This window comes from Myotis daubentonii, chromosome 1 (assembly GCF_963259705.1).
Source record: "Myotis daubentonii chromosome 1, mMyoDau2.1, whole genome shotgun sequence".
In the NCBI taxonomy this organism is placed as follows: domain Eukaryota; kingdom Metazoa; phylum Chordata; class Mammalia; order Chiroptera; family Vespertilionidae; genus Myotis; species Myotis daubentonii.
Window position 1 is genome coordinate 21,818,129 of NC_081840.1, and position 21,883 is coordinate 21,840,011.

The window sequence follows — 21,883 nt, forward strand, 5'->3', positions numbered from 1 at the left end:
CAAGGAAGACTCGGATGCTGGAAACGGGACCCAACACAACGGAGAAGCAAAGAGTCGTCCCAAGACAACAGGGCTCACCAGGTGTGGAAATAACCAGTGCAGACTAGAGCAGGAGGGAAAAGAGTGCTCAGAGGGAGGTTTCCAGAATTTAAAAAATCAAACTGATAGACTGTCTGAGGCGTTTGAACAATTACAAAAACATTAGCAGGTGTCTGACATCAGGTGAATCATTAAAAAAAATTTATAGAGATAAGGTACATTTGAAAATAAGTCAATTATTAACTCCAGGTGCATGTGCACAGGACAGAATTTGTTCACTCATCAGTGAACAAAATATATGTGGTTATTATTATTATTTTCTTTTTATTGTTTTATTGCTTAAAGTATTACAAAGGGTATTACATATGTGTCCTTTTTTTCCCCCGCCCTTGACAATCCCCTGGCCTCCCCTACCCCCCAGTGTCTTATGTCCATTGGTTATGCTTATATGCATGCATACAAGTCCTTCGGTTGATCTCTTACCCCCCTCCCTCCTGCCCCCCAACCCTCCCTGGCCTTCCTGCTGCAGTTTGACAATCAGTTTGAGGCAGCTCTGCCTCTGTATCTATTATTGTTCATAAGTTTATAATGGTCTTTATTATCCAGGAATGAGTGAGATCATGTGGTATTTTTCCTTCATTGACTGACTTATTTCACTTAGCATATGTGGTTATTATAATGCAAAAGCTGACCATTGGTTTAACACAAAATTGTAATTCCACTACAATGGCAGTACACGTTTATAAAAATGTATTCAAATATTTAGACTATAATAAAAATTAATCTTAAAAAGAAGGCAAGTGATGCCACATCATTAATGATGAATACTAGGAAGAGATGTTATTGAAGGAAAAGGAAGGATCCATCAGGAGAGTCTTATTGAAATAGACAAGAAGGCAAGAGAATCCGTGTTGGAGGTGGTGTCCAGGAACTGAATTAGAGAAAAGTTTGCCAACTATATGATACTTATATTCTTTGTTTGTTTTGACATTCAGTTAGCACAATCACAAAGTACCAAAATGTGGCCTCTATGCTCAAATGCTTATGGTCCAGTAGAGAGACAAGAGGTATGAGTATACTGAAAGTTACATGAATATTAAAGGATATCAGAAAAATCACCTGTTCCTTTTGAATACACTGGAACAGTGGTTGGCAAACTCATTAGTCAACAGCGCCAAATATCAACAGTACAACTATTGAAATTTCTTTTGAGAGCCGAATTTTTTAAACTTAAACTATATAGGTAGGTACATTGTTATTAACTTAATTAGGGTACTCCTAAGGCTTAGGAAGAGCCACACTCAAGGGGCCAAAGAGCCGCAGTTTGCCAGCCACAGCACTAGAAGAATGAGTGGGAGACACAAACCACTCAGTTTCTAAGGGTACAAACTTTGGGAATAAGACAGGACATTCCAAGGAGGGGAGTGCATCTCAATGCAGATCCTTTCTGCCTTGGTGTCCTCGATGCAACATATTCCCCCAAACTAGTTTCCACAAAGCAAGGGTATCTGATCCCAGACACCCAAATCTTTTGCTTCACTGCTACTGTATTTAGGAATTTAAGCAACACACGATTCTTTTACATTCTGGCCAGAAATAAACCACTATAGTAGTGCCCTGGCAGATAGCTCAGTTGGTTAGAGCATTGTCTCTATACACCAGATTCAGGTCACAGGACATATACAAGAATCAACCAATGAATGCATAAATAAGTGGAACAACAAATCAATGTTTCTCTCCCTCCCTCCCTCCCCCTCTCTCTTCCTCCCTCCCTTCATCCCTTCCTCTTTCTAAAAAAAATTTAATCAAAAAAAAAGAAATGAAAACAGAATGACTCTCACATGTTGCTAGAATAGTAGAGCTGGATGGGGCTCTGAGATCATGTGGTCTAGATTTTCACAAATGTTGACCATTTGCATACCACATTCACTTTATCCCCCATTAATATTTTCTTTAAATTCATGATTCTTAGAAATCAAGGGCATAATATGTTGTATTTTTTAACAAACACTAAAACTACTAAAATAAAAAAATGTCTGACAGCATGCCACACTTTGAGACACACTCATTTACAAAACAAAACAAGTGGCATAACGTTGACAGGGTGGTAGTTATTCACGGACAATCCCCTCCAGATCTAATGGTCCAAATGTCCTTACTTTTTACAGCCTACGTTTTCTGCAGCTGGAAATGTTAACCAAAAATAAAGTCACTCACCTTTAAGGTGTTTACACTCTAAACGGAGAGAAGAATTCCAAATTTAATTGTGTTTCATGTATTTTACTTAGAAGGTATATAAAAACTGAGCTAATCTTGAAAAAGTAGATGTGGTCACAGGAGTAGTAACAGATTCTAATCTCGGAAGGTGGCAAAGTATATTGCAAAGTGAAAGGAATTCTCTCAAGGTAGTAAAATGCAGAATAGTTCTTTTCTTTTAAATTTTCTAAAAGTAAATGTTTATCACTTTTATAATAAAAGAGTGACAAATTACATGATAAAATACATGAAAGTGATAAATTTCCTCTAGATACCCTGGGGTGAGGATTAACAACAACAAATGACTAGATTTTGGAGTCATTCCAACCCAGTTTTATATTCTGACTCTGCCACTTAAAGCTGTTTGTGATCTCATTCAGGTTGACCTGAGACTTGATTTTTGAATTGATAAGAGATCATGAAATCCTCATGTTTGTGGTGAGGGTCGTATGAAACTCCTGCTCACAGTAATAACCAATAAATGTTCATTAATAACCAATAATTGTTAATTTATAACAACTAAATTTTTTCTTAAAAAAACAAACACCAAATGAGGCTATAACAGGCCTTTACAATGATCCCCACTCAAGGTCAAATCCGTAAGGTCCTTGTTACCTTGACTGAGGCTGGTCCCTTCCAGTTCAAGTACTGCTCTAGTTCTGTGCCCTTGGCCCGGGCCCGGGAGGAGTCAAACACTTTCCTCTTGGAGCCCTGCGTCCTGCTGCAGACGGTGGAGTGTCTCTCCAGCCTGAGCAAGAGAAAGTTGCGTCCACAGTGGCTGCATTTGCCCAGTTCTGGCTCTTCGGTGGAACAGCTGGAACCTGAGGAGTGTGGTGCCCTAGACCAGTTAGAATTGCTGGCGGACCTTGGCAAAGTGCTGCCTGGCCCTTCTGTAGGCTGAGGACACTTCTCCTTCACCTGCCCCGAGGCGTGGTCTCGGATTTTGTTGTTGTTTGCCACTAGTCTTTCCCTTTTGAGCTTCTGCATCCCATAACCAGAGAACTGGAATGGACTACAATTTTCTTGAGACCCTCCCCCAGTTTCCTCCTCTCCACTGAAGACCCCCTTAGAGCCAGAGTCTGGGGAGAAGACGGGTCTGTAAGTGGTGTTGCTATTACCTGGAAGTCTCCTCCTGGGGAGTGTCAGTCTCTGTAACTCTCTTTTTTCATTTTCCTCAGCCTGTTCTTTCTCCTTCTGGATCCTCCTGAGTTCTTCTTCTGTCTTCTTCAGCTTTTCCCGTAGGAGGGCCTCTTTTCTTCGAATTTCCTCCTCTAAATTCTCCCCTGCAGCTTCTAGTCTTTGGATCTGCAGCCACTCGGTCCGGGTGGGGTTTGCCAGGGTCCTCTCCCCCTGCCTGGCAGCAGCAGTACCAACCACAGATGAGCCGGCCCAGTTCCTCAAACCAAAGCCGCTGTATGACAACTCCCTTGGCTCAGGGGGTCTTGGAGAGACGTCTTGGTCCCCATCCATGCCAGTCTCACCTGTACTATGAGACTTCCTGTGGAACACAGGTTTCAGCGGGTATGCCCGGTCCACTCCAACTCGCTTCTTTGTAAAGGGGATGAATTCATGGTTATTTGCTTTGGGGTACTGGGACTGAGGGCCTGATGAGTAAAACAAATCCTTGGCTTGGCTCTGGAGGTGGCTTTTTGGCTCTTGCTGGCTGAGTCCAGCACGGTGGGGACAGAAGCAGCTCCCAGCTCTCTCACAGGTGTTCCGTTTGGAGTGAGGGTAGGGATGATTCAGCATCAGCTCTTGGTTGCTCAAAAGCTTCTCCTGGGAATGATGCCTCAGGTGCCCCATTGAGGACAGCTGGGGAGAGTCACCCTTTTCATAGGGCTCTTGCTTACTTGCGTGGAGCCCGGGAGCTTTTGTTTTATTATGCGGGAGCATCACACCCACAGGCAGAGGTGGTGCCAAGTGGAGATCAGCCATTCAGGGTCTGGACTGAAGCCTAGAGGAGGTTTAAACCAGATACAGGTGAGAAGTTTTTTCTGAGTTCACCTTGGTCATTAAAGCAACTGTCTACATGTGTCCTACACACGTTTTCCTTTCAGCCTTTTAGGGACAGTGGTGCTGAGTCTGCCAGAGCTCTCCTTCCGTAAGCGTTAGGTGAGAGCTTATTTAGACCTGTGAATGCTTATCAGGTCCTGAAGATAGAAAAACGAATGTGCTACAGGTGTTCCTGCCACCTACCTCTCCCCGATCCCGGTACCAGCCTCCGCTGTACAGAGGGGTGCTCCTGGCACACACAGTATATACTCCATATGGGTGCAAAGCGCTCTGGGCAGAGCTGTTGGTTTGGAAGTCAGGTTTTCGCTCTGCAACACAGGACAAGCCACCTCCCCTTGCTGGCTCCAATTTTTCCACCATAAGCGGAGGAGTTGGCTCAGTTACATGGCTGTAATTTAGGGACCTTAAGACTCCAAGTCCAGCCCCATCATTTTACAGGTGAGAAAACTGCGGCCGGAGGTAGTGACCGGCCCACAGAGCTCTCAGGGCTTCCCTCCCGCTGGGTCCGCGCTCGACTCCAAGGAGCAGAGCAACCGCACGGGGCCTGCAGCAGGTGCCTGGCCGTCAAACCCTCACCCAAGGAGTCCCAGCGGCGGGAGGTTCGTAACCTGAAAAAGGGGGTAGGAGGGGGGCACCTGGCCCGACCGCCGCGGGCTTTAGGTCCGGAACACGGAAGTCACACTCTGTCCTGGAGGGTCAGCCGGGGCGTCCCCACTGGGGGCTCCGCTTTGGAGACAAGCCTTCATTTTGTCCATCGGGCCCTTGGGAGGGCGAGGGGCTGACCCCATGTCTCCCCGCCCTTCCGCGTACCTGGCTGTCAGAGACAACCCCAGCTCCGGGGAAATCCCGGCACCAGAGCCCTCCACTCACCTCCGGCCGCGCAGGCGCCCGCAGCTGGCCCCTGTTATGCCCGTTGCCTGGAGACGCGAGCGCGTGCGCGCGCAGCCCCGCCTCCCGCCGCGAACGCCGCGGGGTGGGGGGGGTTGGGGAGGGGATCACGCGCAGGCGCAGTCAGAACACGAAGGGGAGCGGCCCGGGGCAGCGGCCGTCGGTCTGACTGTCCCTTGACCCCGTGTCCCGCCAACTCTGCCGCTCCGTGCCCTTGGGGAACAGGGGAGGGGATGGGAGAGGCTTTTCTGGGGCTTCGTCAGAAAACTTGTATTTGTCTGAGAGCAGTGACCCCAGACCCCGGGGCGTGCCCGTCCGTGGCCGGAGCCCCTCGCTCTGCCCCCCAGCCCTGGCGCCGCAGGTTCCGAGGTCCGCCCTTAGAGGGTGCGGGCTGCTGGGTGCGGGCCCAGGTGTGGCTATGCGGTATCTCTCGGTGCTTTTTTCCGCAGTAGATCAGACGTTGCGGTCACATTTTAGCAGTGTGGCTTCGCCAGGCTGTATCTTTCTGGGGTAGTTTTCTAGCCAACCTCATGATTTTGATAGAGTGTTTTCCTCTCACGTGGTACCTCTGGCAGTCTCTGCTCAGGGCCCAAGAATGACTCCACCACACGTAAAGGTAATAAAGTTAACTGCCAGATCAAAAAGGATCGGCATAACCTGGTTTCAACACTAAATGGTATTCCATGGCTCGTTAACATCAGAAGAGTTTGCCTCATGCTTCAGGTCATTGGTGTAAGCTGCTTGGAACAGGCAGCTTTTTTCCTGTAACTACTTAAAAGATGCACGCACAGGGAACACAGTATAGACAGCGGCAGGCGGTGTTACCACTTCAACATGTCAGATGACAGCTTTTACATATTACAAGGAAATTCCTTGGTGGGTCCTCCAGGGCATTTTTTTTTTTTAATTTCTCGGTTTTCTTCCCCAGTTGATCTCTATATGCAGTCCCAGACATTTCCTACTCTTCTTAAGGTTCCAATTATCTGAGCAAACAGGCCTGCCTGTCATCAACTCAAGTAGCTCCCTTCCAGTCTGGCAGAATTTCCTAGGGTGCGTCTCTCCAACTTGACTTCTTTCTTGTTTCTGGGGATGAAGAACCTCTCTCTTGCCATAAGTTTTCTTGAATTAGTCCCTTTCAGGAATGGAGTCCATCTTGTTAACTTCAAGTTGTATCTGTCCACATACAGGGGTGAGCGAAAGTAGGTTTACAGTGGTGAGTACATGAAACAGTTTGTTCTTGTATTATTAAGTAATAGTGGCCCGGTGCACAAAATTCGTGTGGGGGGAGGGGGGGTTATCCCTCAGCTGGGCCTGCACTCTCTCCAATCTGGGACCCCTCGGGGGATGTCAGACTGCCGGCAATCCTCTTGCAATCCGGGACCACTGGCTCCTAACTGCTCACCTGCCTGCCTGCCTGATCACCCCTAACCACTCTGCCTGCTGGCCTGCTCATCCCCAACTGTCCCCCCACCAGCCTGTTCGCCCCAACTGCCCCTCACCAGGCTGATCGCCCCCAACTGCCCCCACTGCCAGCCTGCTCGCCCCCAACTGCCCCCCGCCAGACTGATCACCCCCAACTGCCCTCCCCTCCTGGCCTGATCACCCCTAACCGTCTCTGCCTCAGCCCCGCCACTGTGGCTTTATCTGGAAGGATATCTGGAAGGTCTCCCAGAAGGTCTCCCAGAAGGTCTCCCAGTCTAATTAGCATATTACTCTTTTATTAGTATAGATTGTATTATTTATTTGTATTACAACTGTAAGCCTACTTTTGCCCACCCCTGTATGCAAAACAAACCTTATTTCCCTTGACCTGCTGCCTTTTATTTACGGTTCCATTCATTTCTCCTCTTCTCCACAACTTCTTGGTAGAAAACTTTACATTTGCTCTCTCATCTCCCCTCATTGTCCAATCTGTTGTGGTGTGGCTTCCACTCTTTCCACTTTATTAACTGCCATCCAAGGACCAAAGACAAAAGCTGCTACTTCCTCAGCTACTTATTTTAGATTGATTTTTCACTCCCTTTGAAATCTCTACTCACTTGCTCCTGTGCCTTCTTGTTTTCTTCTTTCCTGTGCTTGCCCTGGCTTCTTCATTTGTCTTCTTCTGGAATTTGTCTTTTCCTCGCCTGCCCCCCAAGTTTAGGTGTTCGCCAAAGCCCTCTTCTTTCTCAGACATAAATGCAGGTCCACACATTCTCTTCCTTAGTGGTTTCAACCAAATGCTGACATTTCAGGGATCACCTATGTTTCAATGGTCTCCAGCTTAGCTCTCTCTCCTTAGTTACAGGCTCAGATTTCCAACTTCCCATTTAGTTCCTCAGGAATCTCGAACTGAATATGACAGGAAACAAACCCATGGTCATCTCCTCATTCCCTCAATCTACTTTTTCTCCAGTGTTCCCTCTCATACTGAAAGCACCAGTCACCTTCTACTCTTCCCTCTTGGTCATCCCTTCCCTCTAACTGGTCAGGAGGCTCTGTTGAATTTACTCTGCAGTGTCTCGTATAGGACTCTTCCTGTACATGTCTACTGCCCTTAACCAGTTCTCCCTCACTTCTCTTTGGGACAGCAAGCATCGCTGTCCTAACTGCAATGCTTACCTTCAAGCCCATCATCCTTCATGCTGCTCTCAGAATAATTATCCTAAATACACCTGGTCCTGTCACTCTCCTACCCAGAGACTTCTGCTTTGCCCTTGGAATAAAGTCGGGATGCGTAATTTTAACCTGGGACTTCAACCTCCAGCCTGCCTTTCAAGCCCTGCCCCCCGAGAGTCTAGTCCGGTGGATTTCCACCCTGGCTGTGCTTTAGTACTACCTGGGAAGCAATTTCTGGGGATGAGACCTGGGTATTGGCATTTTAAAAAGCTCTCCCTAAAGTATTTTTTTTTTAAAATCCTCACTTGAGGATATGTTCATTGATTTTTAGAGAGAGGGAAACATTGATGTGAGAGAAACATTGATAGGTTGCCTCCCATATGGGATGGAACCCACAACCTAGTTATTTGCCCTGACCAGGAATTGAACCGCAATCATTTTGGTGTATGGGACAACACTCCAACCAGCGGAGCCTCCTCCTGAAGTCTCAATGTGCAGCTAGGATTGAGAAACCCTGACTGCTTGCACTGTCTTACCTCCGTGGTGCTTCCTGACCTCCACCTGCACATCCTGGGAGGTGGTAGAGCATAGCGTCTATGGGAGTGCACTTAGACTGCTCGGAAGCAAAGCCCAGCTCCATCACTTACTGGTTGTGGTTGGATTATGTGCTGTTTCCTCCAAGAATGTTTTCCCGATCTTCTTTGTCAGAATGAATCTGTTTGCTCCTTTGTGCTCTCGTGATATTTTCTGTTCCTGTTCTAGCACAGGGCTGGCTCATGATGAGCTCTCAATGGATGTCCATGGAACTGAATTAGCGTGGTGTGTGTTGTACTGTCATTATTATTTGCATGCATATTTGTTCCTTACACTGAATTAAAAAACTCCTTGAGGACAAAGGTTATATATCATTTATCTTGATATATTCTACAATGTCCTATACGTAGTAGACACTCAATTGGTTTTTAATTCTTTAGAGAAACTAGCTTTTTAAATGAGTTTTAGAGAAAGAAACAACATCAGCCCTTTACGCTTTAGCATTATTTTCAAATATTGCCAAGCATAACATTCAATTCGGTTCCCCACCCCACCCCACCCCAATGCTGGCACTAAGGTTCTATGACTCTCCAGGATCTAGAGCCTCACTTTGAGTGGGGAACTAATGAAGTGATTAATACCCAGGACTTCCAATGCAAATCTCTCTTCTTGCCAAGTCTGCCAACACCGCACACTCACACGTGGAGTCTCTTGCCATGAAGAGAGGTGATGTATACAAACAACCCGCAGGCAGGCCCGGGTAGCAGCTTCCAGCAGCACACACGGGAGGAGAGTCAGCACACACGGGAGGAGAGTCAGCACCACCGGGACCTCTGGTACCGTTCCGCCCCTCCTCCCACTTCCGGAGCAGGCAGGACTTGCACTGAGAGCTGCAAGAACAAGTCGGGCAGGAAGGCTGCATGCGTCCTATTCAGTTTGTTCATGATGTCTAATGTCTATCGTCCGCCTCCATCTCCAGGGTGTAAGCTCCCCCAGGAATCCCTTTGTTCACTAGAGTTTGTAGACTACTCCCTAGGACTGTGCCTGACACGAAGAGGCTCTCAGCAAATATGTAATGAGTGGTTGAATTTATCTCGTGTTTTTCTTCGTCTTTCTCCCCACGGGACAATGATATCACAGTTGTCTGCATTCAGTGGTTCTCAACCTTCTGGCCCTTTAAATACAGTTCCTGCCCTGGCCGGTTTGGCTCAGTGGATAGAGCGTCAGCCTGCGAAATGAAAGGTCCCAGGTTCGATTCCGGTCAAGGGCACATGCCCAGGTTGTGGGCTCCATCCCCTGTGGGGGCTTGCAGGAGGCAGCCCATCAATGATTCTCTCTCATCATTGATGTTTCTATCTCTCTCTCTCCTTCTTCCTTCCTCTCTGAAATTAATACAAATACAGTATATTAAAAAAATACAGTTCCTCATGTTGTGACCCAACCATAAAATTATTTTTGTTGCTACTTCATAACTGTAATGTTGCTACTGTTATGAATCGTAATGTAAATATCTGAAATGCAGGATGGTCTTAGCCGACCCCTGTGAAAGGGTCGTTCCACCGCCAAAGGGGTCGCGACCCACAGGTTGAGAATCGCTGGATAGATGCACAACCTAGGAAAGCAGGCAATGGGGTGGTGGAGGCCTGGGGCGGGTGGGGCGGGGCGGGCTAGAAGGAGTCAATGGGGGGGGGGGCGGTTAAGGGGACATATGTAATACTTTCAACAATAAAGATTTTAAAAATAGAAGTTTAAAAAAAAAGGAAGGGTGAGAGTGAGGTCTGTGGAATCCGAGCTGACACCCTGGACAGAGCCCCTTTTGAAACAACAGTTGCTGTTGGGCACTTCATTATAATTTACATCACTTATAATACCTAGTGTTGACAGCTGCCGTTTTCTGAAAAGTCGGGATAATTCAATTAAACTCTCACTCCTCATGAAAAGGCATCCCAGCCCGAGGCTCCCGAGCTGTCCCCGAGAACCGGTCCCCAAACCCCACCCTCTGGGCGGGCTTAGGCCGAGCGCGCCGCCCCTGATTGGTCATCAGACGTGATGGGCATGCGACGCAGCGAAGGAAGAGCTGCGCTCTGAGCTTCCTGAGCGGCGGTTACGCGACAGGGGGGAGCCGTTGGCGCAGCGGTCAGCGATCGGTGGTCCGTGGTCGGTGGTCGGTGGTCGCCGGTGCCGCCCGGCCTCCTCCTGACGGGAAGGCCGGGAGGGTGAGCCCGGCCCGGGGCTGGCCCCTCAGTTCCATTGGCCGTAGATGTTCGTGGGCGAGGAATCCGGGGCGTGTGGAAGCGAGGTCCGTGGGAGGCGGGAGGGATGGCGAGCGAGCGGACGGTGTGGGAAGGGAATTGGACGGAAGGGAATTGTCCCCAGAGGCCTCCGTGGGCAGCTGCGACCCAAACTCCCCGGGGCCTTCCTGTTACTGCGCGGCCCGCGCTTTCGGGGACCCGCTTGCATGCCCTGGGGTGCCCTGGGGTCCCCTGGGGCTCGGGGGGCAGGCCGGGGAGAGGTCGCCGCGTCCAGGGTGTGGGGTGGCCTTTCTGCCCCGATTGCGGGTTCTGGTCGAGGATAACGAGTCCCGTCTACTTACTTCTCTGTTTTCCTGGCGTCTGACAGGTTCGAGCATGAACATGGCGGAAGGGGACACCCTGATTTCGGTGGATTATGAGGTGTTTGGGAAGGTGCAAGGGGTGTTTTTCCGCAAGTACACGCAGGTGTGTGGGCCTCGGGCAGCGTGGGGACGCGTGCGGTGGGAGTTGCTGGCCGCTGCAGAGCAGTGGGTGTGAACGGGCTTTGCAGTGGGCAGAGTACCATACAAAAGGCAGGTTTATCTGCTGTTACTATTTTCCCATTGGTTTTTAGACAGAGTGGAAGAGAGAGGGACAGAGAGAAATATCCATGTGAGAGAAACACGTGGGTGGTTGGCTTCTGTGCACACCCGACCAGGGCCCGGGCCAGGGAGGAGCCTGCAACCGAGGTACCTGCCCTTGACCAGAAACGAACCGGGACCCTTGGGTCCGCAGGCCCACGGCCAAACCGCCCAGGGCGGTCTGCTGTTGTTATTTTTCTAACTGTGGGACTTGAGTACCTAGACTCATACTAACGAGCTTCTCTCTTCCCAAGGGGATTGGAGGGCTTCCCCAGTTCTCCGCTTTGGCATCATCAGACCAATCACAATTCGCGCAGGAAAGCTAGCGTTAATCAGGAGATGGCATTTAGATGAACGCATGACATTTATGTAACTTACTAGAGGCCCTAGGCACGAAATTCCTGCAAGAGCAGCTGCTGGGCCATTCGGTCAATTTGCATATTACACGTTTATTATTGTAGGTGTAACGGCATCTTCTGTAGCTGCTGCATTTTCTTCAGACCTCTTTGACTCCTTCAACCTTTCCCCATTCTCTCAATTAATTTCTACTTCTTTTGTCTTTGAAAGAAGAATCACCTTTTCTAGCTGAAGCTTTTCTAATGAAAACACTTAACCCATTCCAGGATAAGTAATGGTAACACTGAACATGGAGCCTGGTATGCCTCCTAGAGTACTAGGGAGTAATTGAGGGGAGGAGCAACCTACTGACAGCCGCTACCTCTGCCTAATGTCATTAATCTTCCCTTAACATGCAGACAGAAATGCAATCTCAATTTCCCTTCTGTCTTCTGTAGGGGTTATCGGGCTCTTGCCTGCCCAGTGTATCTCCAGCCCCAAAGATGAGTTAAGACTGCAGAACTTTCCCTGGACTGTAGTACTTAAAATTCATCCTGAATCGCTGAAATATGAATGTTAAATGCCACTACCTCTTTCCCCAATTACTTACAAATCATTTCCTCCTGTTTCACACTCATAGAAGTACCTGTTGAAAAAAAGTTATTGAAAATCATAGCAAAAGAGCTATTATGTTCTGTTAGCTTTGTTACCATTTATGCAGGGTAAATTCCTGTGATATAGTAAGTGGAGGGGACAGCTTCGAAGATTAATTGAAGTTATTGAGGGAAAAGGACCAGAGAGTAATAAAGCTCATTTTTCTCTACTGCTATCCCGCGCCCCCCGCCCCCCAATTTAGAAACAATAAAAGAATGCAGAAAAATAAATATTGATTTGGAGAACTTTATGGAAAATGACATCTTTTCCCCCTTTAAATTAGTAGCTTATTCTTTACTACTTATAATTACTTTATATATATGTTCATTTTAACAGTTGTTTTGTTTTGCTACAGTCTGTTTGCATGTTGATATAATCTAGCCTCTTAATTAAATTCCATCACTCCTAGAATGATGAGAATGCTTGAAGGAACTTTTTTTAAGTTGGAATATAATTCACATCCATAAAACTCACCTTTTTAAAATGTATAAGTGAGCCGAAACCGATTTGGCTCAGTGGATAGAGCGTCGGCCTGCGGACTGAAGGGTCCCAGGTTTGATTCCGGTCAGGGGCATGTACCTGGGTTGCGGGCACATCCCCAGTGGGAGGTGTGCAGGAGGCAGCTGATTGATGTTTCTCTTTCATTGATGTTTCTGACTCTCTATCTCTCTCCCTTCCTCTCTGTGAAAAATCAATAAAATATATATTTTTTTAAAAATTAAAAAAATAATAAAATAAAATGTATAAGTGAGTGGGTTTTAGTGTATTTACAAAGTTGTACACTAATTCCAGAACATTTCATCACCTCCATAAGAAACCACATATCCATTAGCACTCACCCTCACCCCTCCAGCCCCTGGCAGTCACTAACCTCATTTTTGTCATATGGATTTGTCTATTCTGGACATTTAATGTCAATGGAATCACACACTATGTGGCCTTCTGTGTTGGGTTTCTTTCACTTAATACAGGGGTAGGGAACATCCGGCCCGTTTGTAAGGCTGGAGAAATCATTTGGTCTGGCCCTGCCAAGGTATTAGGGTGATTTAATTAAATGTTTGACCAAATATAGCAGGCTAATTTTTAAGTTGATAATTTTATTTGGCCCTTGGCAGAAAAAAGTTTCCCCAAGCCTGACTTAACACAATGTTTTCAAGGATATTATTATAGCATATTAGTACTTAATTCTTTTTTATGGCTGAATAATATTCCATGTATGGATATACCACATTTTACATATCCATTCATCAACTGATGGGCATTTAGGTTACTTTCACTTTTTGGCTATTATAAATAATGATGCTGTGAACATTTATGCACTTTTATGCAAACATTGTTTTCAATTCCCTTGGGTATATATGCTAAGGAGTAGCTTGCTGGGTCACATAGTAACTCCATGTTTAACTTTGTGAGGAAGAGCAAAACTATTTTCCAAAGCAGCTGTTTCATTTTTACATTTTGCATTCTCATGATCAATGAGAATTTCAGTTTCTCCAAATTCTTGCCAACAGTAACTGTCTGTCTTTTTTATTAGAGCCATCCTAGTGTGTGTGAAGTGGTATCTCATTGTGGTTTTTTTGTTTTGTTTTGAGATACCAATGACTTTTAAAGGATTGAAGTCATACAAAGCGTGTTCTCTGACCACAGTGGAATTACACTACAAATCAATAACAGAAAAATACCTGGAAAATCCCCAAATATATGGAAACTACATAATACACTTTTTTGTTTGTTTTTTGTTAATCCTCGCCCAAAGGTATTTTTTCCATTGATTTTTAGAGAGAGTAGAAGGAAGAGAGGAAGGAAGGAAGGATGGGAGAGAGAGAGAGAGAGAGAGAGAGAGAGAGAGAGAGAGAGAGAGAGAGAGAGAGAGAGAGAGAAACACCTATCGGTTACCTCCTGTATAAGCCCCAACTTGGGATCGAACCTGCAACTTTTTGGTGTACAGGATGACCCTCCAACCAACTAAGCTACCCAGCCAGGGCCCTTTGCCCATTTTTAACTGAGTTATTTGTCTTACTGTTGATTTGTAAAAATTTTTGTATATTCTGGATATTAGTCCCTTATATTATTTGCAAATATTTCTCCTGAGGTTTTCTTTTCACTTTCTTGATGAAAACTTTGAAGCACAAATATTTTTAATATTGATGAAGTCTAATTTATTTTCCTTTTGTTGCTTGTGACTTTAGTTTTATATCTAAGTTGGAATATAATTCTTTGGCTAATCCAAGGTAATGAAAGAAGGTTCATGCTTGTGTTTTCTTCTAAAAGTTTCTTCTGCCCTAACCGGTTTGGCTCAGTGGATAGAGCGTCGGCCTGCAGACTGAAGGTCCCAGGTTCGATTCTGGCCAAGGGCATGTACCTTGGTTGCGGGCACATCCCCAGTAGGAGGTGCGCAGGAGGCAGCTGATGGGTGTTTCTCTCTCATCGATGTTTCTAACTCTCTATCCCTCTCCCTTCCTCTCTGTAAAATATCAATAAAATATATATTAAAAAAAAATAAAAAAAAATAAAAGTTTCTTCTAAGAGTTTTATAGTTTAATCTCTTAGCTTTAAGTCTTTGATCCAGTTTCAGTTATTTTGTAAAAATATATTTTTATTAATTTCAGAGAGGAAGGGAGAGGGATAGAGAGAAACATCAATGATGACAGAGAAACATTGATCAGCTGCCTCCTGCATGCCCACTTGGGGATCGATCCCTAAGCCCAGGCTAGACCAAGAATTGAACCATGACCTCCTGGTTCATAGGTCCACGCTCAACCACTGAGCCATGCAGAACAGGCTAGTTTCAGTTAATTTTTTTTAAAAAATATATATTTTTTTTTACAGAGAGGAAGGGAGAGGGATAGAGAGTTAGAAACATCGATGAGAGAGAAACATTGATCAGCTGCCTCCTGCACACTCCCCAGTGGGGATGTGCCCGCAACCAAGGTACATGCCCTTGACCTTTCAGTCCGCAGGCCGATGCTCCATCCACCGAGCCAAACCGGTCAGGGCTTCAGTTAATTTTTTATGTGCGTCGAGGTAAGGAGTCCAGCTATATGCTTTTATACGTGACTATCAGTTGTCCCAGCACCTTTTGTCAAAAAGACTAAAATTTCTCCCACTGAATTGTCATGTTACCATCGTCAAAAGTCAATTGACCATAAATGTAAGGGCTTATTTCTGGACTCCAATTATATTCCATTGATCTGTATGTCTACCCTTATGCCATGTAGTATGTACTGATTACTGTAGCTTTGTAGTAAATTTTGAACTCAGGATATGTGAGTCCTTCAACTTTATTCTTTGTAAAGATTATATTTAGCTATTCTGGGTCCCTTATGTTTCCATGAGAATTTTAGAATCAATTTGTCGATTTCTGCTATGAAGGCAGCTGGGATTTTGATAAATATGGCACAGCATTTGTAGATCAATTTTGGGAGTATTGTCATCTTAATAATATTGTCTTCCAGTCTATGAACATAGGATGTCTATCCATATATTTAAACCTTCCTTAATTTCCTTCAACAATGTTTTGTACTTTTCCATATGTATTCCAGTTCTTCCATTAAATTTATAATTTTATTATTTTGATGTTATTATAGAATTGTTTCCTTTATTTTCATTATTGCCAGTACATAGAAATAGAGTTGATTTTTGTATAGTGATCTTGTATCCTGCCACCTTATAAACTTGTTTATTCTAGTGTGTGTGTGTACGCGCACACATATGTGCATTCCTTAGGATTTTCTGCATACAAGGAATGCCATCTGTGAGTGGAGGTAATTTTACTCCTTTCTTCCCACTATTAATACCTTCTTTCTTTTTCACTGCCCTGGCTTAATGTTGAGTAGAAGTGGCAAGAGCAGACATCCTTGACTTGTTCCTGATCATAGGGCAAAGCTTTCAGTCTTTCACCATTAGGTCTGTTAGCTGTGGGTTTTTCACAAATGCCTTTAATCAGGTTAAGGAATTCCCTTTTGTCCCTAGTTTGTTGAGTGGTTGTTGTTTTTTTAACTTATTGATATTTTTTATAGAGAGGAAGGGAGAGGGATAGAGAGTTAGAAACATCGATGAGAGAGGAACATTGATCAGCTGCCTCCTGCATACCCCCCACCAGGGATGTGCCCGCAACCAAGGTACATGCCCTTGGCCGGAATCAAACCTGGGACCTTTCAGTCCGCAGGCTGACGCTCTATCCACTGAGCCAAACCGGTTATGGCTGTTGAGTGTTTTTATCTCAAAAAATGTTGGATTTGATCAATGCTTTTTCTTCATCTATTGAAATGATCATCTGGTTTCTGTTTTATTAATTAGAGGCCCGGTGCATGAATTCATGCACCACTGGGGTCCCTCGGCCTGGCCTGCAGGATCAGGCCAAAACCAGCTCTCCGACATCCCCTGAGGGGTCCTGGATTGTGAGAGGGTGCAGGCCAGGCTGAGGAACCCCACCGGTGCACGATTGGGGCAGGGGAGGGACCATGGGAGGGCTCCAGGGCATGTCCAGCCTATCTCACCCAGTCCTGATTGGCCAGACCCCAGTAGCAAGCTAACCTTCTGGTCAGGGCGTCTGCCCCCTGGTGGTCAGTGCCCATTATAGCGACTGGTCAACTCTCTGCCCCCTGGTGGTCAGTGCATGCCATTGCGAGCTGTTGAGCGGCCTTAGTATATCATTAGCATATTACACTTTGATTGGTTGAACGGCTGACTGGTCGACTGGACACAGCATATTAGGCTTTTATTATATAGGATATGGTATTTTATTTATTTATATGGTGTATTGATTTTTATATGTTGGCCCAACCTTATACTAATACAAAGTCAGTTGGATGTGGAGTCTAACTCAAAATCCATTTTCCACATTTTAAAAAAATATATATATTTTTATTGATTTCATAGATGAAGGGAGAGGGAGAGAGAGATAGAAACATCAATGATGAGAGAGAATCATTGACTGGCTGCCTCCAGCATGCCCTACATTGGGGATCAAGCCTGCAACCTGGGCATGTGCCCTGACCGGGAATTGAAGCGTGAGCTCCTAGTTCATAGGTAAATGCTCAATCACTGAGCCATGCTGACTGGGCTCCACATGTTTTTATTATTTTTTTTATTTTTTTATTTTTATTGATTTCAGAGAGGAAAGGAGAGGGAGAGAGAGAAACATCAATGATGAGAATCATTGATTGGCTGCCTCCTGAATGCCCCCTACTGGGGATTGAGCCCACAACCCTGGGCATGTGCTCTTGACTGGAATTGAACCTGGGACTCTTTGGTCTGCAGGCCAACACTCTATCCACTGAGCCAAACCAGCTAGGGCTCCACATGTTTTTATGTCACCATCTTCTGCACTTAAAGCATGCTGTGGGTATCCTATTTTTCTTCACTCCTTAATTTCTTCTGTATCCCTTAAATTGCTATTTATTTGCGATCTATTTTGTTCATTATGCATTATATTTTTACTTTGAATATATGATTTATTGGCTATTTCAATTCCTCTTCAAACATGGTTTTGTTGTGCATAACATTTTCTTTGGTCAACTCCAGCAATTTCCCACATTTACTAGGTCACTGCTCTGGCATTTGGACATACAATCATGTTAACTCCATTTTCTTTTGTAATCCAACCCCTTCTATTTAGATGTATTACTTTAACAATAATTTTTATAATATCCTTACTTGGAAATTTTACAAAAATAAAATTACCTCTAAGCACTGCTACCTTTCTAATTATTCGGCAATTCCACAGTTTAATGACTTAAAGGAAAAACACTAGAAAGGGTAAGAAAAGAGCAACTACAATGATTAGGTGATCTTCATAAGCTTATCCAATTTAGAAGAAAAGAAAGTAAAGTGCAAAACCTAACAGTTATGTAATCTCATGAAACTTTGGTTTTCAGAGGCTGATCACCAGTTGCCCTTCCTTCTCTAGGAGGATGACAGAAAGTGGGCTTTGGATGCAACATAAAGACAGGGGGTTAAGCAGTTTCTCTACAGGGAGAACAATGGAATGAGTTGCCCAGGAAATTGTGAAATACTTTCTAATGATCTTTAAAGATATAAAGGACACTTACTCATCTGGATTTGTTTAGGTGTGGTCCTGATTAAAGACAGAGAAGGATCAGATAACTTTATGCTTTTTTCTACTTATTATACCCAAGAGATTCTTGATTAGGAGAAGGAAAAATGTATAAGATACATACAGCCCAGCATCCTAACAATAATTAGCCTTAGGGAATCATTTTGAAAGCATCTGATTTTATCTTAAGTCATTAGTATTACATAGTGAAAAAGTCTGGCTCGGTTTTATAGGGTAGAAGAAGGAAATGAAGTGAAGTGGCCAACATTTCATATTAAAATCAGCAATGAGATCCTTCTTGTTCTGTTTTGACTGTTCTGGACAATATCAAATTAGTTTCAGTGGCTTGATTTTAGACCAAGATTCTGGCAAAGGTTGTAGTCTTACTTTGTTTTGTTTAATCTCACTGGATTTCTCTATCTCATTTTTTTCTTTCCCTTAGGCTGAGAGTAAAAGGCTGGGATTGGTAGGCTGGGTCCAGAACACAGACCAGGGCACAGTGCAAGGACAATTGCAAGGTCCCATCTCCAAAGTGCGTCATATGCAAGAATGGCTTGAGACAAAAGGAAGTCCCAAATCGCACATCGACAGAGCAAACTTCAACAATGAGAAAGTCATCTTAAAGTTGGATTACTCAGATTTCCAAATTGTGAAATAATGCCCTGAATTCAAATTTTCCAAGAGAAACTCAGAGGTTTTGCTTTTCTTGTTAATAGAGATAGAATTATTCTGAGTAATATTAGAATTTGTCAGTAAGTTATTTTTGTTTCAGATACCTGAATGTTACTGTATATAATATGTATGATGGAAGGAATGATTACAACTGTACACAATTCTAATAAAAACACATCAGAACCATCTGTAGGGCGAAATTCATTTTGGGCAAAATAAGAGATATTTACTCAGTAAACATCTGTGGGAAGATAATTTTGAGGTAATTTAAAGAGGTCTGAAAGAAAAAGCAGTTACTTTGAATCATTTCTTTGAATGGTTTCCATTAAGTTTTCTTCAGGAAGTTGCACACCTATTAAGAACAAATCCCACAAGTTCAACTTGTTAGCTGCTCAAATGATGTTTTGGACTAATTACTTTTAATTTTATTGAGTTTCTGTCATTTTCTCTGGGTAAGGAATTCACAAAAAGCAGTTGGTATGGGCTAAATTATGTGCCTCCTCCCAATTCATGTTGAAGTCTTAACACCTAGTACCTCAGAATGTGACTGTATTTGGAGATAGGGTCTTTTGAGAGGTAACTTTGAATGAAGTTAAATGAAGTCATGAGAGTGGGCCCCAATCTAGTATGTCCTTATAAGAAGCGGAAATTTGGACACAGACATGTACAGCACAGAGGAAAGGACATGTGAAGACAGGGAGAAACCAGCCATCTACAAGACAAGGATAGAGTCCCCAAAAGAAATCGGCCATGTCTCACAGCCCGATCACAGACTTCTAGCCTCCAGAACTGTGACGAAATAAATATCTAGTTTAAGCCACCCAGTCTGTGGTGGTTTATTAGGACAAACTGATACAAGCAATACTCAGGATTTTGCTTCATTAGCCCTAGAAATCTCCTGCTTGGTTTGGTCAACCTTTAAGCAGGTATACATGGAATGCTTACAGGGCTTGGCAAATTTGTCACAAATTCTAAATTTTAAAAATATAAGGTTTCACTCAGCCAGAGTGGCTCAGTGGTTGAGCATCAACCCATGAAGTCACCGGTTTGATGCCCCGTCAGGGCACATGCCGGGTTGTGGGCTTGATCCCCAGTAGGGGGCTTACAGGAGGCAGCCTATCGGTGATTCTCATCATTGATGTTTCTCTCCCTCTCCCTTTCTCTCTAAAAAAACCAATAAAAACATTTTTAAAAAATGAATGTTTCAATGAAAATTAGAGTAAGAGCTGGTTAATGATTCCCAAAACACATATTTTCACCGTGTTCCACTCTTTTCTGTTAGAAAAGAAGTTGTGGTGTATTAGGAAAACACCCAAAAAAGGCAATGGAGTTCTAGGTGTCCTCCTCCGTAAATTGAGAATTTAGTTCCTCGGTCTTCCCAGTTCTTAAACGCTTTAATCTGATAAGATGGAAGGCTGTGGATTTATTCATTCACTGAGTGCCTAACATAAGTCAGGCACTGTTCTAGGCCACGGGGATACAGCAATAAGACAAAATCCTTACCTTCATATGGCTTTCATTCTAGCGAGAGAAGACAATGAGCAAATAATATATTGAATTAAATGGTAGTGCGTGCAAAGGAGAAACGGGAAAGAGGAAACAAAAGACAAAAGTAAAAATTCCTAGAAGCAGTTTTTCATGCCACGCTAAAAGGGGATAAGGATTGGGAATTCAGGAATTCCAGGGTGGAAAGGCCTGGGGACTCGTTGCGTGCGCATGCGCACTGTGTCTCGGAGGATAGGGACTTCGGCGAATCTCCGAAGCGCATGCTCCCGGCTCGCGCGTGCACGAGCCTCGCGAGCCGAGGAGGCACAGCCGGCGTCCGAGGCGGTTGGTCTCTCGAGGTGGTAAAGGTGACTTGAGGTGACTTGGGGAAAGGCGCGCGACGAAAGGATGATTCCGGGAGCTCGTCTAACACCAGAAGGGTCGTGACGCCCGCTCCGGGCCAGCTTTCCGGAGCCGGCTGCGCAGCGGCTCCAGGAGGCCCGGGTCTCCCTTCGCCGCGGGCGCGCACGTCGGGGCGGGCCTGGTTTGGGGTTGGGAGTCAGGGAGGGGGCGGGGCCGGGCGGGGCGGAGGCTGAGCCTGGAGGGGCGGGGCCTGGTTTGGGGTTGGGAGTCAGGGAGGGGGCGGGGCCGGGCGGGGCGGAGGCTGAGCCTGGAGGGGCGGGGCCTGCGGCCGCGGCCCGCCCCTCAGCTTTGCGTTGCCGCAGAAATAATAAGATCTGCACTTATAGCTCGGATTTTCCCGGGTTGGAAAACCCAGCCCACCGCTTGAGAGAGGTCTAGACTACGCTGCTCTCTTACCTTTGAAGAAGCGCTAGGACCTTTAATTGCACCATAATCTTAAATTTTTCTTTTTTTACTGGGAGGAATTTAAAAAATCCAGGTCAGACAGCTCCCTACCATCATTGTTACTGCCGAGATAGTTTGTAGCCATTGTAAAGACCAAAAGAGTATTAACACAAAAGGATATTCATAAACGTCTGAAAACTTCATCAAAGTAAACTAAAATAATTCTGAAAGGCTTATAATGAAAAGGAATTTTACTGCTTTAACCTTTCCCATTCCCAGTCTCCCTTGAGGTTACCTCCACTTAACTATAATAATAATAATAAAAATAATTAATAATAATCTCTTAATGCCCATTTCTTCTTCATACAATAATTTATCTTTATTTCATCCTGTTCCTTCACCTTCTTATTACAGTGTCTTAGTACTTTATTATGAGTTTTTTCTAAAAGTCATGGTTATTGTGTAATGTATAAATGTTATGAAACTAGCTTGGAGTTTTGTGTGTGAATAATTTCTAGCTAATGTTAGTGGAATTTGGGCATCTGTTTTTGGTAAAGTGATTAGAATTTTGAACACTATCTTCATGGGTCAACTTCAAATGTGATTATGATTTCACTTCAGGGCATGTGGGATTTAGATGGGGTCAGTGAAAATTATGAAATTATCAGAGC

At 44.8% G+C, this 21,883-nt stretch overlaps 2 protein-coding genes across 25 annotated transcripts in view; one reads left to right on the plus strand and one right to left on the minus strand.

The window, feature by feature from the left end:
- ZC2HC1C (zinc finger C2HC-type containing 1C) overlaps positions 1–5,273 on the minus strand; it is a 45,174-nt gene extending 39,901 nt beyond the window's left edge. The window contains exons 1-2 of one of the 4 annotated variants that reach the window (XM_059690134.1): positions 5,179–5,273; positions 2,911–4,249 (exon numbers count right to left, since the gene is read on the minus strand). In XM_059690134.1, the coding sequence (XP_059546117.1) occupies positions 2,911–4,230 (1,320 nt within the window). In that variant the 5' untranslated portion in view covers positions 4,231–4,249; positions 5,179–5,273. Of the gene's footprint in view, positions 1–2,910 lie in introns of all 4 variants that reach the window. The other 3 variants (XM_059690125.1, XM_059690117.1, XM_059690143.1) reach the window with 3 other exon arrangements.
- Positions 5,274–10,385: 5,112 nt separating this feature from the next.
- The window catches only part of LOC132231300 (acylphosphatase-1), a 41,862-nt gene continuing 30,364 nt past the window's right edge, over positions 10,386–21,883 (plus strand). For 4 of the 21 annotated variants that reach the window (XR_009452035.1, XR_009452036.1, XR_009452034.1 and 1 more), the window contains exon 1: positions 20,272–20,750. Coding sequence is in view for 11 of the 21 variants with exons in the window: in XM_059690284.1 (XP_059546267.1) it covers positions 10,956–11,045; positions 18,691–18,906 (306 nt within the window). In the remaining 10 variants the exon portion in view is untranslated. Of the gene's footprint in view, positions 10,628–10,947; positions 11,046–18,690; positions 20,774–21,883 lie in introns of those variants that run through there. The other 17 variants (XR_009452032.1, XR_009452031.1, XR_009452030.1 and 14 more) reach the window with 13 other exon arrangements.